The sequence below is a fragment of the Mus caroli genome, unplaced genomic scaffold, assembly GCF_978045245.1.
Source record: "Mus caroli unplaced genomic scaffold, Mus_caroli_1 scaffold_17, whole genome shotgun sequence".
Lineage (NCBI taxonomy): Eukaryota > Metazoa > Chordata > Mammalia > Rodentia > Muridae > Mus > Mus caroli.
In genome coordinates this window covers 59,913,261-59,929,651 of record NW_028227272.1, presented here as the reverse complement: position 1 = coordinate 59,929,651, position 16,391 = coordinate 59,913,261, and the positions used below count along the sequence as shown (strand labels likewise).

The 16,391-nt window shown below is 39.7% G+C and overlaps 1 protein-coding gene across 3 annotated transcripts in view; it reads left to right on the top strand.

Annotated features, from left to right (window-relative positions):
* Arl13b (ARF like GTPase 13B) overlaps nt 1-16,391 on the top strand; it is a 53,132-nt gene that overhangs the window by 33,323 nt on the left and 3,418 nt on the right. For 2 of the 3 annotated variants that reach the window (XM_029470726.2, XM_021184841.3), the window contains exons 4-9: nt 222-327; nt 1,428-1,630; nt 6,808-6,913; nt 9,408-9,630; nt 10,720-10,836; nt 11,773-11,841. In XM_029470726.2, coding sequence (XP_029326586.1) covers nt 222-327; nt 1,428-1,630; nt 6,808-6,913; nt 9,408-9,630; nt 10,720-10,836; nt 11,773-11,841 — 824 coding nt within the window. The remainder of the gene's footprint in view (nt 1-221; nt 328-1,427; nt 1,631-6,807; nt 6,914-9,407; nt 9,631-10,719; nt 10,837-11,772; nt 11,842-16,391) is intronic. The other variant, XM_021184840.3, reaches the window with a different exon arrangement.

Sequence of the window (16,391 nt, the reverse complement as noted above, 5' to 3'; positions counted from 1 at the left end):
TCGGTTGCTTGTGCTTTCTTGCTGGCAGCTTTTTCTTTGAGGTGTCAAGTTCTTTCACAGTGGATTTTAGAACAGTAGCTATGATAAGTTTTAGAGTCTATTTTACAGCTCATTCTAGAACTGGTAGATTTAAACTGTGGGAACAGACGACCATGAATAAGTCACCTCAGATGCCACCTGACTGTGGATTTGCTGTCCAACCGCTTCATCTGTCTTCCTAGGTTGGCAAACAAACAAGACAAGGAGGGGGCTTTAGGAGAAGCGGATGTGATCGAGTGTCTCTCGCTGGAGAAGCTGGTCAACGAGCACAAGTGCCTGTGTCAGATCGTAAGGTTTATTGTCATTGTCATTAGCGTTATTACTTGTTAAGTTTGTTCAGAAAACTTGGTTTCTATAAACGTGATAGTCAACTAGAAAATAATCCTTGGGAGCCTTGCTTGTCATAGCTCAGCTATAAAAAAAACACCCTAGCTTGACAACCTGAGTTCAGTCCCTGGGATCCGTATGGTAGGAGGGGACAGCCAACTCCTGCAGGTTTCTGCTGACCTCTTGTGCTGCTGAATGTTTGCTCCACACCCCCAAATTAATACATAAATGTGAAAGGAAAGGAAAAAAATCTCAAAATCATTTTTATGATATGAACTGCGCTGTCGCTGCTATGTAAGTAGTGATTGGCGCTGTAATATCTCTTGTTTGGGGGGATTTTGTTTGCTTGTTTTTCCGCTAACTTCCAGAAACTTTCCTACATGGTTTCAAAGATTTTATGTTTGCTGTTTGTTTTAGTTACTGCTGATCGAATCATCTTTCAGGTTGCAAACTTTAGAAATTAGAAAAAGAACTACACAATTTTAGCTTAAGGAGACTTAATGATTTAAAAAAAATTACAACAGAGTGTGAGTTGTCATATCATCTTAAGGAGTACAGAAGAGCTATTCAAACTTCATAAAAAGATCATTACGTTGTAAGCCTTATAGGATGTCTGCTGCTGTAATTCATTGGCATAAGAATACAAAACTTTCTAGTTCTCTCTATGTGTTATTTATTTATTTAGACAGGGTCTGTCTCTGTCACGCTGGCTGGTATCAAACTCTTGAGAGATCTGCCTGCCTCTACCCCACAGTGCTGGGAATAAAGGCATGTACTACATACTTGGGCTTCCCAGGCATTCTTATTAAATAGCGGTACTTTTCTCCAGGCAGTTCAGTTTGTCTTCTAGTAAATTTATATAAAATTATATATGATGTTTTCATATATAATGTAACATAGTATCTACATTTTTTCAATTTCTGATAGTTATTGCAAAAAGTTATATTGTTAATTTAAAAGGCTAAATTTTGCTTTTCCAAATAATTTTATGTCATGGTTTATGGCTGTGTTTGTGTAGAGAACTTTTATTCTTAATCACTGAGTGAACTGATTTGTTTTAGGAACCTTGTTCAGCAGTCTTGGGATATGGAAAGAAACTTGACAAGTCCATTAAAAAGGGGCTTTATTGGCTACTGCATATCATTGCAAAGGACTTTGATGCCTTAAGTGAACGCATCCAGAAAGACACAACTGAACAGCGAGCTCTTGAGGAACAAGAGAAACGCGAGAGGGCTGAACGAGTCCGGAAGTTAAGGGAAGAAAGGTAGAGTAATTTACCACAGTTCATTTGAATATTTAAAAGGGCAGCTTTAACCTGTTGGCTTTGTTTATTCAGTCTATCTATTCAGCTTTATCTCTGTCTGTATAAAGAAAGATTTTAAATGCATTTCCTGTTTCTATGAATTTTCGTGTACAGATGTGTAGCATGTACTTTTGTTTTGTGATGCTAGAGATTTGACTCCTGCTTTGTGCATGATGCTAGCCAAGCATTCTACTATCTCCAGGCCAAGGGATGGGCTTCTAAAATTTTTCTGGGGCTGTTATAGGAGTTAAGTATATTTCTTATATAGTAAACTCCATCCCAAAGTTTTAAATTTGTACCAATTGTAAATGAATAACTTCAGACTAGTTCTTAAAGTACAGGGAGATTTTGCTTCAGGAAGAGGTGAGTCTGTCTAGAGACATTTTATTGGTTTTGAGGTAGGGTGGTATTAAACCAGCCTTTGATGTTCAGGGATCCTCAGCAAAGAATTACTAGATTCAATAGAAATGCAATAGAGTGAGAAGCCTGTTTACCCTCAACATAGAGCTAAGATGGTAGTGGATAGAATAATTCAAACCAGATCTTGAACACTTAATCTTATTAAAAAGTTGCATTGTCTTGAGGTGCTCTGTTTATAGATTTATTGTATTATATATGTGTGTATAAATTTGTGGAATTGTATTACAGGAAATATTAAAAAAGAGCTGCAATTTCCTGAGCTACACCCAGCTACTCTGTGCCCTGACTGGCTGACTGGCCAGTTCTTATCTTGTGGAGACTCTAACTCAGAGCTCCAAAATCTCTCCACCCAGCTCGATAAGTTCCCACTAGCGGGTCGCTACCACACCAGCCCCATGCTTCAACACCCCCCTCCCCCACAGCCTTTGTGTTGCACATCTGTCAAACCCATGCTTTGCCACCCGTACCTTTCTCTCTGGAACCCAGTTGAACTGCTGTGTGAAGGAAAACACCACAAAAACTTAGTTCAGAAACAATGGTAACTCAATCTCAGGGTGCATCAACTAGAATCCTAATCTTGTCATATTAACTCTAAATCTGCCAGTGGCAAATCCTGGTGAATTCATCATCTAATCCAGAAGACACTAGTAGCTACATCTTGTCTTGTGGCTATCCTCATCCAAAAATCCCCTCACTCTCTCTTTCTTCCTCTCTTCCTCCATTCATTCCTCCATTCAACCCAGAAGTCCCACCTACTCACCCAGTGATTGGTCCCGTTATTCATTGGGTTGGGGGGGTCTGGTCACAAGAAGTCACCTGAGTATGTGACTCCTTCCACATTCCAGACAATTCATTTCCCCTCCTGGGAAAGCAGAATTAACACCAAAATACAGGCAGCATCCATAACAGGATTCTACACAGGAGTGCATGTGTCCAGGGAGAATAGCAGCTTGGGATTCCCTGGAGCTGAGCTTATGGGCAGTTATAAGCCACCTAACTTGGGTGCTAAGAACTGAACTTGGGTGTTTTGGAAGGACCTTGCTCAGGCTCTTAACCACCAGACTATCACTCCAGGCCCTAGCTTGAGTTTTTAAGAGATATTTTTAAAATATTCTGAAGGGAAGCATTTGAACTAAATTCACCAAGTTGAAAAATGGTTGCAAAATCTTGCTGGCATATGTAATAGTGTCTGGGTTTGATGGCTGATTATGGGATGGATCCCCAGGTGGGGTAGTCTCTGGATGGTCCTTCCTTTCGTCTTAGCTCCAAACTTTGTCTCTGTAACTCCTTCCATGGGTGTTTTGTTCCTTATTCTAAGGAGGAATGAAGTATCCACACTTTGGTCTTCGTTCTTCTTGATTTTCTTGTGTTTTGCAAATTGTATCTTAGGTATTCTAAGTTTCTGGGCTAATATCCACTTATCAGTGAGTGCATATCAAGTGACTTCTTTTGTGATTGGGTTACCTCACTAAGGATGATGGAACACAGGGCCCCCAATGGAGGAGCTAGAGAAAGTACCCAAGGAGCTGAAGGGGTCTGCAACTCTTTAGGTGGAACAACATTATGAACTAACCAGTACCCCGGAGCTCTTGTCTCTAGCTGCATATGTATCAAAAGATGGCCTAGTCGGCCATCACTGGATAGAGAGGCCCATTGGACTTGCAAACTTTATATGCCCCAGTACAGGGGAACTCCAGGGCCAAGAAGAGGGAGTGGGTGGGTAGGGGAGCAGGGCGGGGCTGTGGGGAGTATAGGGAACTTTTGGGATAACATTTGAACTGTAAATGAAAAAAACCTGTTGTTACCTTTTTGAGTTCTTTATTTTGGATACCAGCCTTCTGTCAGAGGATGGCTGGTGGGGCAATGGTTCTCTCCTGTTCTGCACATTTTCCTTTCACTTTGCTTATTGTTTTCTTTCCTCTGCGGTCCTGTTTAGGAACTTGCTTACCTAAGACCTTGAAGTATTCTCCTGTGATTGCCTTAAGTGGTTTCAATTTTTTTCAATAAGGTTTCCAAATCTTTTGAGTTGATTATTTTTTTTTTAAACAATTGAGAAATAAGTAATCCCATTCAGATGGTTTTAGATGCACAGATTTGTTTTTGAGTGATCTACACTATTCTTTGGCTTACATGTTTATTTACTATGGAATACTGTTTGTATGTTTGTTTGTTTTTTCTATGTCCCTTGAGTTCAGTTTGAAATTGGGTGTTATAAAACAGCTAGCATTATTCTTTCTGACTCTGGTTTCTCTGGATCTCTGTGGTTCTGCATTCATTTGAGGTTTTTCCGAGTTGTGTGTTTGGGTATATTAATGGGGATTATGTTGAGTCTGTAGACTGTGCTCCACCATATGGACATTTTCACAGTACTCTATGAGTCTCTGAGCATGGAAGCTCCTTCTCCTTGAGTTACTTCTGCAGCCTCCTTCTTCGGTGTAATTTTTGTTGAAGCACTTTTCTGCTGACCTACTGTTTGCTTTAAAGGTCCATTTTTCCAATCTCCATGTTTATATAACTTTACATTTTTTCTGATTATTTCTTTTCATATGCATTCTCAGTAGTATATTAATCAGCCATGAATGAAAGGAATTATGTCACTTTTGCAAAATGAAATAAATGGTCATCATGCTAAGATAAATAAGCCCAATCCGGTCAGTTAAGGGCTGTGTATTTCCTTGCATATGTGAGTCCTAAATAAAAAAGAAAAGCTGATCTACCTGAAAGTCAAAGAGGGACTATGAGATGGGCGACAGGGACTAAAGTGGTTAGTAGGAAGGGTGGAAATCATAAAAGCACATCACACATGTGACATTTACAAGTCTGACAGCAAAACCCATTGATGCTTATGCCTTGTCAGTCCATGTGTAGGTAAATGTGGGAATGCAATGTCCATCACTGTGCCAGTTATTAATCCTGTTCTATGGTGGGCATTATGTCTTTGGGAGGTGTACCCTAGCATATGCTGAGAGAAAGAATGATTCCTATATTTTTGGTTGTGAGGCTAGCCTTTAATGGCTGAGCCATCTCTCCAGCCCGAAAGAATGATTCTTGAACCAAGTGATCTCCCTGTGCAGCCTCTTAGCACAGGCATGCTCTGCCTTTGCAGTTTGAATTACTAACTCTTACAGGAGCCATTTGGCCTTGTTTTTCATAGTTATATTTCTGTGTTGAAATTGCTATATTTGTTTTCATGGAAATACATTAACAGTTAGAAGGAACAGCTCCCCTAATACTAACCAGCAGAAGAGGAAAGTGAAAGCAGCATTCAGTGAACTAAAAGGTTAAGGAGTCAGAAAAATTCAGGGACTAAAAATCATAGAGGATTAAAAAAAGCATAGACTAGGAAATAGACAAAAGATCCAGTTAAAGAATACAACAGTAAGTTAACATAATTAGAAGAAGAAAAAACCTAACAGCCCTGTCAGCCAAAGTCCTGGGATTGGAACTGACTCCCTGTGGGTATTCTAATGGAGTCCACCCGGTGTGAGTTGTAGCTGAAACCACTTGTCAGTCCCCACTGCTTCCGCCCTAACTATGTAGGTCAGTATCCAGGCTGCTCCCCAGCTGTTTCCTGCCACACAGGTTAATTAGTGGTGACTCTACAGGCTTTGTTATATGTGTAGCAGAGGTGGGGCCAAAGTCTGGCTGCCAAGAGCACTTTACAGCAGCGCATGGACCCTCAGCAGTGTGTGGAGTGGCCAGGCAGTCCATGCTGCTTCAGAGCCCTCAGGCATGGCAAATACCCAAGCTGTGGGGGTTTTTGCAATGCTCCGAGCCAGTGAAGGAAACAAAACAGTGAATTCTGTGAAACAGAGGAGGCAGCCTGGGAGCCCCACTGAGCATCTCACTCCTTTCCATACCTCATCCCACCCTTCCTACTTAAAGCTCCCAGATAATTTGTCACACCCTCTGTACAGCTGTTGTTTGGCGCCCCACCTTATCACTGTTACATACATAGGGTTCCTAGGACCGCAGCTGTGATCATTCACCTGTTTTTTGATTGTTAGAGCAGTTTCGTTCCTACAAACTAATAGGAACTAAGTAGGACTTTTTTCAAAATTGCTTCTGGTTAGAGCCATTGGAGTGTTTGCTGAGGTGAGCAATCAGTACAATTTCCCTGATAGTAAGGCTTAGGGATGCTTGGGCACAAGTGTCACATTGAGACCAGACTCTGGTTCTGGACTCATAACTGGAGAAGCTTGGGTTTCCCCTTCAGTGAGAACTTAGTCTGCTGCTCTTACAGGTGTTGTAAAACTGAGCCTGCTGCTCTTACACGTGTCACCGGTGCCTTCACACTCATCCTAGGATTGCAGCTGCCAGCATGGTGGTCTCCCCCCACTAGAGGCCAGCTAAAGTTGATATCCAGAACAGCTCTGTGCTTGTTTGAGCCCTTTCCCCTTCATTTCAGTTTGCTTTCTCTTCACTTCCTGTTGCTTCTCAGCATTCTCCCAGGCTTTCTGTCCTTGGAATAGCCATTCTCATTTGTCCCACTGACTTCTTACTCGGACACTGGGAGGCTACTGTTTAGCCAGGGTTCTTCCTCCTCTTAGGATTTCTTTTAAAATTCAGGTGATTCATTTTTATAAAAGCATAGCATCCTATTATCTGCAAGTCTCCTTGAAATGCTGCTCTAATTAAAAGCCATGAGTAGATATTTAAAGGAAAAATGGTTCAGCACTTTTTCAAAAGGAATTTTTATTTTTTCCTCCTGCACACAGAGAACGAGAGCAGACGGAACTTGATGGGACCAGTGGTCTGGCTGAGATTGACTCAGGACCAGTTCTTGCGAATCCTTTCCAACCCATAGCAGCTGTAATCATTGAGGTATGAGTTGTGGCAAGTGAGATGTCTATGTGTTAAATAAGAAAGCATAGGCAAGGACAGCAGGCGGGGAAATTGAGGATTCGTCCAGAGAGCATTCACAGTGAAGTCGAAAGGCGTGCAACTTCATGCAGAGTGACCATGTTCTACTCATGGGTCACACTGGGAACTGAGGAGTGCAGCACAGTGACAGAACTAAGCCTTCACTTACACAATCACTTGTAAAAAGAGAAATAACTTCAAAATATACAGGAATAAAAATAGAAGCTCAATATGTCATAGTTACTGGTTTTGATAAAACCTATTTTGCAATATTTTTGTAGTACTAACATTTGATCTTTTCTGAACCAGTATTGATGTTATTTTTATCTTTGTGATCATGGAAAACAGAATTTGATGTTTATATTTTAAATTATATAATACTCATATATTATATATTGACATAACAACTTTACAGTACAAACCGCTCAAGCTACAAACCATAAAGTGAAAACTAGCTGTTATTACATGTGCATTTAGAAACACGTGAGATGCACAATGGAAACTATAAATAATTAAGGAAGTAAATAAATAAATAAATAAACAAACAAACCCTAATGCTAAAAAGAGACGCAGCAGATACACAGCCCTGTGACTATTTACTAGTACTAAAAATTACTATAAGAATAAAAAAGTCCTGGGCATTAGATTACCGAAGGAAGGACATGTTTCCCAAGGGTGGGGGAGGATATTACCATAAAGGTGTTTAATAATCTTCTCTAGTAATAACAAACATAAGGTTATGTCAAAGTGTGTTGGTTATATAGAACTGAGCAGGGGGTTAGTGTTTTCAGGGGATACTGCTGAGCAAGGAGGCTGGGTGAGCTACTCTCAGTAGGAGAAGTCTCCCAGTCAGACGCAAGGAGCAGGGGACCTAGCATGTACATTTTCTGTACACACTGTCAACATTGTTATTTGCACCCTGAGGAAGGCTTTTCCATGCTTCTGAACCTCCTGCTGGGATGGGAATAGGGTGGGGCCAGGGTATCCCTTTGCCATTCGCAGTCTGAGGTACTGCAGTCCTGACATGCCTGTGTCAACAATAGACATTCACTTTCTTCATAAAGTGATACAGCCATTGAATAATATTAATATAATCGGGGGATTAGAGAGTGAGAGAGTTCAGTGTACCCACTGAACTAACTTAACGTATCCACAAGCTACGAGGACCTGCATTTAGATTCACAGAACCATGTAAAAAGCTGGGAAAGAGGAATGTGCCTGTAACATACATGCTGGGAGACACGGAGACAGAGGATCTGTCTATTCAACTTAAGGGTCACTTAGAGACCTAGCAGCAAGCCTCCTATTGCCAGACTCTAGACTCCACAAATACTTATACTCAACACACGTGCACACACCCACATTAACAAATTTATATGTATAACATATTTGTAATAATATATGATATATAATATATATGATATTATATATAGTACATGTGATATATATGATATGTATTTGTCATTAATATCATATATTTATTATATATCACAAACACATGCAAAGAAATGTTAATTCAGTTGATTAAACAATAGGAGCATATATGTGTTGGGCTCACTTCTTGTCTGCAACCTCTCCCAGGAGAGTGGAATTTGCATCAAAATACAAACAGCACCAGGCCCTTCCACAACATATATGTGCACAGATGTGGTTCCACTTTCCTCTTCCTCCCTCCAGACACTGCTGCACACCAGGCTGGGAAGGATGAAGCGAATTCTACATTGGGTTGGTGAGCAGGATCCCTGTGGAGGTGGGCTGGGGCTTCTAGGAGGATTCTAGCGTTACCGCTCTCTTGCTAGTCAGTGAAACAGCTCTGGTAGATGAGGTTCAGTGAAACAGCTTGTGGGCATACACTTTATTCATGGTGAATCAAGAGCTATGTATGGAGAGCAGGAACGGGTTCTTCTTAGGGTGAAGTTTCATTGGATGAGGTGTAAGGTTCTGGGGATACCTCATTTGCATGGAGAGACATTCTAGGATGTTGAACCTGTAATTTCTTCCAGAGACTCCATGGCATTTCTCAGGTAGAAGATTTGTGGTCAGGATCCTCAGATCAGAAAAGGAAGCACACTAGAAAACAATCCTCCATTTTGCTCTGATCTCAGGAAATCTGTTCAGACATGGTAGACTACAACCTTAGTTAGTGAGGTGCAACATACAGAGTCACATTCATGTATGTTCGCTGGTGTGTATCTTTATGGGTGTGGGAGAGGTTGAGAACATCTTATAATTAGAAACAGAATATGGTCATCTCTAGATTATGAAACCACTGGTAGTATTTTTTTAGACCTTTGTAGTGAATCTTTAGCAATTAATATGTTTTAATTATGCAGTCCCAACTCAGTGTGCAAGCCACAGTGACAACTGAATCACAAAAGCTCTCGCTTGATTTCTTCCTTGAAATGGTCTTAAATGCCACGGTTGTATAAAGATAAGTGTATTTCATTTCTGTTAGAATGAAAAGAAGCAGGAAAAAGAGAAAAAGAAGCAGACCGCGGAGGACAGTGATGTTGGTCTCCTGGAACATAAAGTGGAGCCAGAGCAAGCAGCGTCGCAGAGTGAGGCAGATGGCTGCCTCCAAACCCCTGACAAGGGAGTGGTGGACAGTTATAGGGAGGCACTGTCGCAGCAGCTGGACAATGAGGATGAGCAGGACCAGCGAGGGTCAGAGTCCGGGGGTAAGTCCATCATGTCAGACTTTCCAGGTGGAAAGGGAAACCGTACTTGGTTTCCTTTTTACCGTGGTCACAGAAATGGTTCCGTAGTACAGTACTTTCTAGTTCTGTTTTGATTCTACACAAACTGAGACAATGTATACATCTGATCACTTTAAAAAGAATTGTTTTCTAGACATATTTGTATTTTCTGTACCCTTGTAGGTTTCACCGATTATTGTAGATTATTAATTAAATTATTGTTTATGTTACAGAGAGTTTAGATTTTAGAAAATGCTATATATCTAATGTGATGCATGTATATTTAAACAGGTGAAATAAATTTTAAGATTTTAGAATTTTCAGTTAAAATGTTTTTATAACTTTGTTCTAGACTTGTTTAATATACTGTAAAATTTTGTTTTCATGTTATTAGAATTTGTACATTATTATAGAGAGTTTTAAAATGTTGATAGCTATTTCTGTGATAGTCTGTATGGTTTCTGTTTTGTTTTCTTAGGAATAAAAGCTTCTGCTAGGTCTGCCAATGTGCTACTGGTTACATATACTCATATTAGACATGTACTCATACTGGACATGTCCTGTGCAGGAGTCATTTAAATGAGTGAATGTGTTTAGATTTGATTAGACTCTCAGCCGTATTTCAGGTGGTTCTTTTTGGAGTATTTTCCTTAGAATCACTCGTTCTACATATCTCTCCTGAGGATAATCACTGTCCTCCCCTTTGTTTGTATGCCTTTCTGAGTTTTATGGAAATTCCTACACTTATAGTTGGACAATTATAGTTGTTTAAGATGACTTTGAGTTTGGAAGAAATACAACTTAGCTTTGGAAATGAAGACCTCTCTTCTTGAAATTGAAATATGCTTTTTACCATTTGTGTTTCATTCATATACGTATCTGTTTTCTATCGAAAGTGTATTGTTAGTATATGGACCTTCATATTTGGTTGTTGGTTGGTAAGAATTCCCAATGTTGAGTAGAAGCAGGCATGGTGTTAATACTACGAATACTCTCATTTTATTGTTTGTTTTTACATTATAGAAGTTCATTTTTTTCATGATATAAAGTTTCATACCTATATTCTTCTAGAAAACAGTAAGAAGAAAACCAAGAAACTAAGAATGAAAAGGAGTCACCGGGTAGAACCAGTCAATACAGACGAGTCTACTCCAAAGAGTCCCACGCCGCCCCAACCTCCCCCTCCTGGTGAGTCCGTCCATCCTGACACTAGATTAGAAACACAGCTTTAAGCACTATAGAAAAAAGGAAAAAGGAAGAAGAAATGAGATAGTTTCCCATTAGCGTTTCATTATTTTGTCAGGTTGTGAGGAAGAATCCTTTACTGTCCATGTTATACAAAGTTTGTTAACATTTCAGTGTTGTTTTAAGAATGAAATGATAAAATGTATTAACATAGCTTTACGCAATAATTCTAAATGTGAGCAGATTCTGTTTGAATTCTCTATATTTCACATTATGAAGGGAATTGACTTTTAAGTAGATTCGAAACTAGAGTGAGATTTTAAATGGTGGATCTTTAATCATTTCATCTTAGAAGTTCTCTAAGTCTGTGATTTCCTCAGTGTAGATGCAGTATGCATCTCTACCTCCTAAGATGTTGCATGGGTCCATGCATGTAAAGCTGGGGGTTACAGCTACACAAAACCTGGAAGTGGCCTTCAGCACTGAGCACAGTGCCCCAGGTCAATATGTGTCAACTAAATGATAAATATGCATTCATAATCCCCTTGTAGTCTTGCTGACAAAGCTCTTCATGGTTAACAGTTTTGATTATGAACTTTGACAAGATTTACTTCTAGTGTTCTTTTTAACAAAACAATTCTTTTAGTCTCTGCTAGGCATTAGAATGGCAGGCAATAGATAGACATTTGTGATGGTAATAAGAAGGGTGAGTCTGTAATGAAAGTGTGTTAAGAGCGAACGTGCATGCTTGCTAAAGCCCATATCAGCATCCAATAGTAAGACGGTGCATGGAGAAACAACTGAAAATGTATATGTGGCTGTTCAGAATTGTTCACTGACATGGAATGTTAAATGTATTTTCTATCAAAAGGGATCCTCTGAAAAGACCTTAACAAGTATTCATTTAACAGAGCTTCTAAATGTTTTTCTTTCCTTTAGTTGGCTGGGGAACCCCCAAAGTCACTAGACTTCCAAAACTTGAGCCTCTTGGTGAAACACGTCACAATGGTAATGCAAAAGGATCGCTTCTCAAATGTCATCTGTGCATGGCACATCCACTGTTCTTCATCTTGTCACTTCAAGGTTCTAGGATTTTATTTTTGGTAGCTTTCACATCCACTACCATCTTTTCCATTATACTTTTGACTTTCATTTTACCTTTTTTTTTTAATTTTTAAATGTACCTTACAGCTATATAATTTGACATTTTTTTATCTCAGTACAAATATATAAAGATTCATTCTTGTGTTTATTCATGATAATATCTTTTATAAAACCAATTCTGAGAAAAGTTTTCCAGCAACTGCAGTTTTACTTACTATGCTAGAAAACTATCAGGCCATGCCCATGTTCAGTATGTTGTGATAAGGAACATAATTGCTTACTTTGCTTATAACACAATGTCCAGTTACTAAACATTAAGAGGAAGTCTAGATAGATCAACACAGTGTATAAAATGAGAGACCAAATTAGTAAACCAAAGAAAATTAGGCTAAACAGAAATTCTCTCAAAGGCTTTATTAAATCTAGAAAACAGTCTTGATGAAATCATTATAGCTGTAATCCATTCAGTGTACTGCATTAGAACCCCAAGAAATAAAGCCTAGGAAAAAATAGGGAGGCTTCACAGGTAGGTGCCATTTCTCAACAGAAATCGAGGTTTTTGTATTGTACCTACAGTGCAAAAGAATAAGTCTAATTGTACCTCCATACACTTGTTCATTACGAGCATCCAATACACTTAATTTGCTAACTTAATAGAACTTTGTTTCCGAAAAAGATCACTTAGTAAAACAGACATTCAGTCCTTAGAAAAAGCATTGAGAAAATCCCTCCCCCATGTCATATTATTCAAAATACTGAATTATAGTATTCAAAAGTATTCAAGCCTGCTTCTAGCTTTCCCCTTCAGAACCCTGTACAGGTCACACTGGTGGTTTCTACGTAACCATTAGCGAAAACTGTGTATTTGTAGATGAGTCTCTCCCGAGCCTGTGTGAGAGCGCCTGATATAACGGTTCCAGTAGATTACCTATTTCTATTTTATTGAATGATTTTTACACTGTAATATTTTTATTGATAGGTTAGACCCTATTTTATTATATAACCTAACTTTAGTCACATTAAAATACATTATCAATTTACATATTCAGTATCAGAAAATAGTATTAAGAGTTTTTCATTTATATGCATACATATACACATATAGAAATATAATTTTTCATAGGACCAATATTTTTTCTTATTGAATTCAAGTTTTCAATACCTTTCTTAGTCATGATTCACAATGCTGTGACAGTATACCAGACAAAACAGCTTACTAGAAAAAAAATGTAGTTTGGTTTCTGGCTACTGAGGGATGCTTCCCCATGGGAGGCAAGCCGTGGCAGAAGGACTCAGTCTCCGAGCAGAGAACTGCCAGTGGCCACGTGATGACATGGCAGCAGAGAGAAAGCACGGATTGCTCCATCCACAACCTGAGCAGGGGTGGCCTTCAGAAGCTGTCCCTAGTCACCTACTCCATCTTCTGATGGTGCAAAACCATGTCACTGGCAGGGATCCATGGACCCTGACACACAGGGACAGTTCTGAACGAAACTGTGACCTGCTACTTCTGGACCCTGCTGGTTCATGTCCAATCCATCTCAGTGCAGATACCGTCACTAGAACTTGACCAGTCTATGCAGTCTGACCAGTACCAGCATTATGCAAATTCTAAAGTTCAAAGTTCCTTCTATAACACAAGACAGTCTCTTAGTTGTGAGCCAGCTAAAATAAAAAAAGAAAGTTACATTCTTCCAGTATAAAATGGCACAGAATAAACGTCCCCTTCCCAGGCGGGTGTGAAGCAAGACCATAGCCTAGGAGGGCAAATACTTCATCCTGCAGGTTCATGTACACCATACAGGGCACACGGTGGTATCATGTCAGCTCCCCTGGTCTTATTCTGCCCTGCACCTATAGCTTTGCCACTTGCAGCAAGCATGGCCTTCTCCTGAGGTAGGTAGGCCCCAGTGCCTGCAGTGTTCTTTGACAGACATCATGTTCTGGCATGTGTAGCAGCCTAGGCTTCGCCTTCATGGCTTTGTGATCCACAGTGTCAGCCTCTGCCACTGCTTATCATGCGCTTGCCTCAGGCTGCTCTTTGCACTCCGCAGAGGCTTCAGCGATCCTGTAACTTGTGCATTCTGTGGGCCGTGCCTGCAAAACCCTCACCACAAGGACAGTGACAAGTTCTGCTGCCATCTGAAGACAGGGATGAACTTTTATGGACTAAGACTGTACCACTCTGAGTGTCTCTCTGCCTTGCTACAAAATGTTTCTGCGGGTGCCTTTTTTCCCCTAAAGTCACCTTTTCTGTTCTCTCTTTGTTAATGAAAGTTATTCAAATGAGTTTGTCCTTTTACCTTCTTGGACCTTCTCTGTAGCCGCAGACTTCAGTTTACTCTTTCTATGGTTACAATACAGTGTATGAAGTGTGTAGCTTCTCCATGTTCCAAGTCCTTTAGTAGTCAGGCCTACAGTGTGTGCACTAACTATGTGTTAAAAGCAGTCCTTTCCTTTTTCAGACCACACTGCTGCTTCTGTCTTTCTGTTACACTCCTTGTGCTCTGTTCTTATATAAACTGACTAGAAGCATCTAACAATAACCATTTCCCAGCCTGAATGTAAAATACCAAATGTCTATTACTTATGAATTCAGGATGGAGAGGATGTAGTCAGATTTTTTGCATGATGTGGTACAAATGACCTCTTACCCAATTCCAGTAGAGTGCTTGTTTCTTCTGAAGACCTATGCCCATGGCCTTCATGAAATGCATTTCTGTTGCATTCTTCTAGATGTTTTCCTCATCTTGCTGATGTCTAGCAGAATTTCCATTGTTCTGTATTTATAGCATTCTAGGGTTTCTTTAGCTAGTGGCTCCAAACTCTTTTGTGTCAGTCCTAAAAACTAGATGTAAAAGTCTAAGCACTGGGTAATCATATTCATCACAGCAAGGACTCCATTTCTCTGCTACTAAATTTATGTAGGTTCCACAGCCTTCAAAAACGGCAGCACCACCAGTTCACGACTAATATATTGAAACATATGAGCTGGGGTAGGGCAGGGGTGTCATTTCAGACCTAAACAATAACAGTACATATTTTATATTTGACATCAGCTAAAATTTCTTATGTCAATATGAATAAGCCATGCACTTTACCTAATTTAATAGGAAAAATAGTCCTCCGATATACTATAGTGTCTATGACAATAAGGTCTTTAGTACAGAATTGGAGTACTATTCGGAAACTCTGTGGGCAGTTATGGAAAGTGGTGTAAGAACTGTGAATTGAAAGAATAAGAAGGACAAGGAGAAACAGAATTGAAAAGTGAGTATGCCTATAGTCCTAGCACCATTGAAGGCTGAGGCAAGAGGGTTGGGATCTCCAGGCCAGCTTAAGCTACGTGAGAGGCTGTCTAAAGAAGAGACCAGAACAAAACAGAGATAGAAAAGAACAATAGGTTGTTTGAAAAATGGCATAAAGCTACATAGTGGGTAAGAAGGGAAGTTTTAAATGATAGAAAACATTGAAAATGGAATCTAGCCTATGGCTAAATACTGAAGGTCTTACATACATTTAAAACATTAAGACTTACTATTAGTAAATTTTCAAGAGCTAACATTTATTTAATAAATGGGCAAAATGTTGCTTTGATGTAATTTATAAAAAAATTACTTTATGTGTATGAGTGTTTTGCCTGCAACTCTGTGTACCACATGTGTGCCTGTGGTAGTCAGAAGAGGGCATCAGAGCCCCTGAAATTGCGGTTACAGATGTTTGTTGTGAGCCATCTTATGGCTACTAGGAAATGAACCCCAGTCCATTGGAAGAGCAGCTAGCGATGAGAGCCTCAGAGCCATCTCCCCAGCCCCTCTTCTTTTACTTAACTTTGAACACAGTTATTTCTTTTCCCATTATATATAGAAGTAGGTGGACAAAAGTCTGACAACAGATACACAGTAGCTATATGAGATGAGATGAGCTACTGAATGATTAAAATCAAGTGCACATAGTTTGTGAATTCAACTTTATTGATCTGAACACAATCAGATTGAAAGCAGCATGAGGGAGATTCTACCTTTGATTATAGTCATCTGCTTCGGTAAGAGTTGGATTGGTGCCATATCACTTTGATCACTTATACAGCTTTCTTTGTGTGACAGGTAGGACAGAGACATTCAAATAGACACGAAATGAGAATCTTGTTTTGTAAACACTTGCAGGCTGTATTTCATCAATGTGTTATATAGTCCACATTATGAAAAAATGAATCAAGAGTTTCTGGTTGCCAGGCAGTAGTGGCGCACGCCTTTAATCCCAGCACTCGGGAGGCAGAGGCAGGTGGACTTATGAATTCGAGGCCAGCCTGGTCTACAGAGTGAGTTCCAGGACAGCCAGGGCTACACAGAAACCCTGTCTCGAAAAACGAAAAAAAAAAAAAAAGTTCCTGGTGGTTAAAAATACCAGTATTGCAAATTAAAGAATATTGCCAAAGCTTCAAAGTCTGAAGG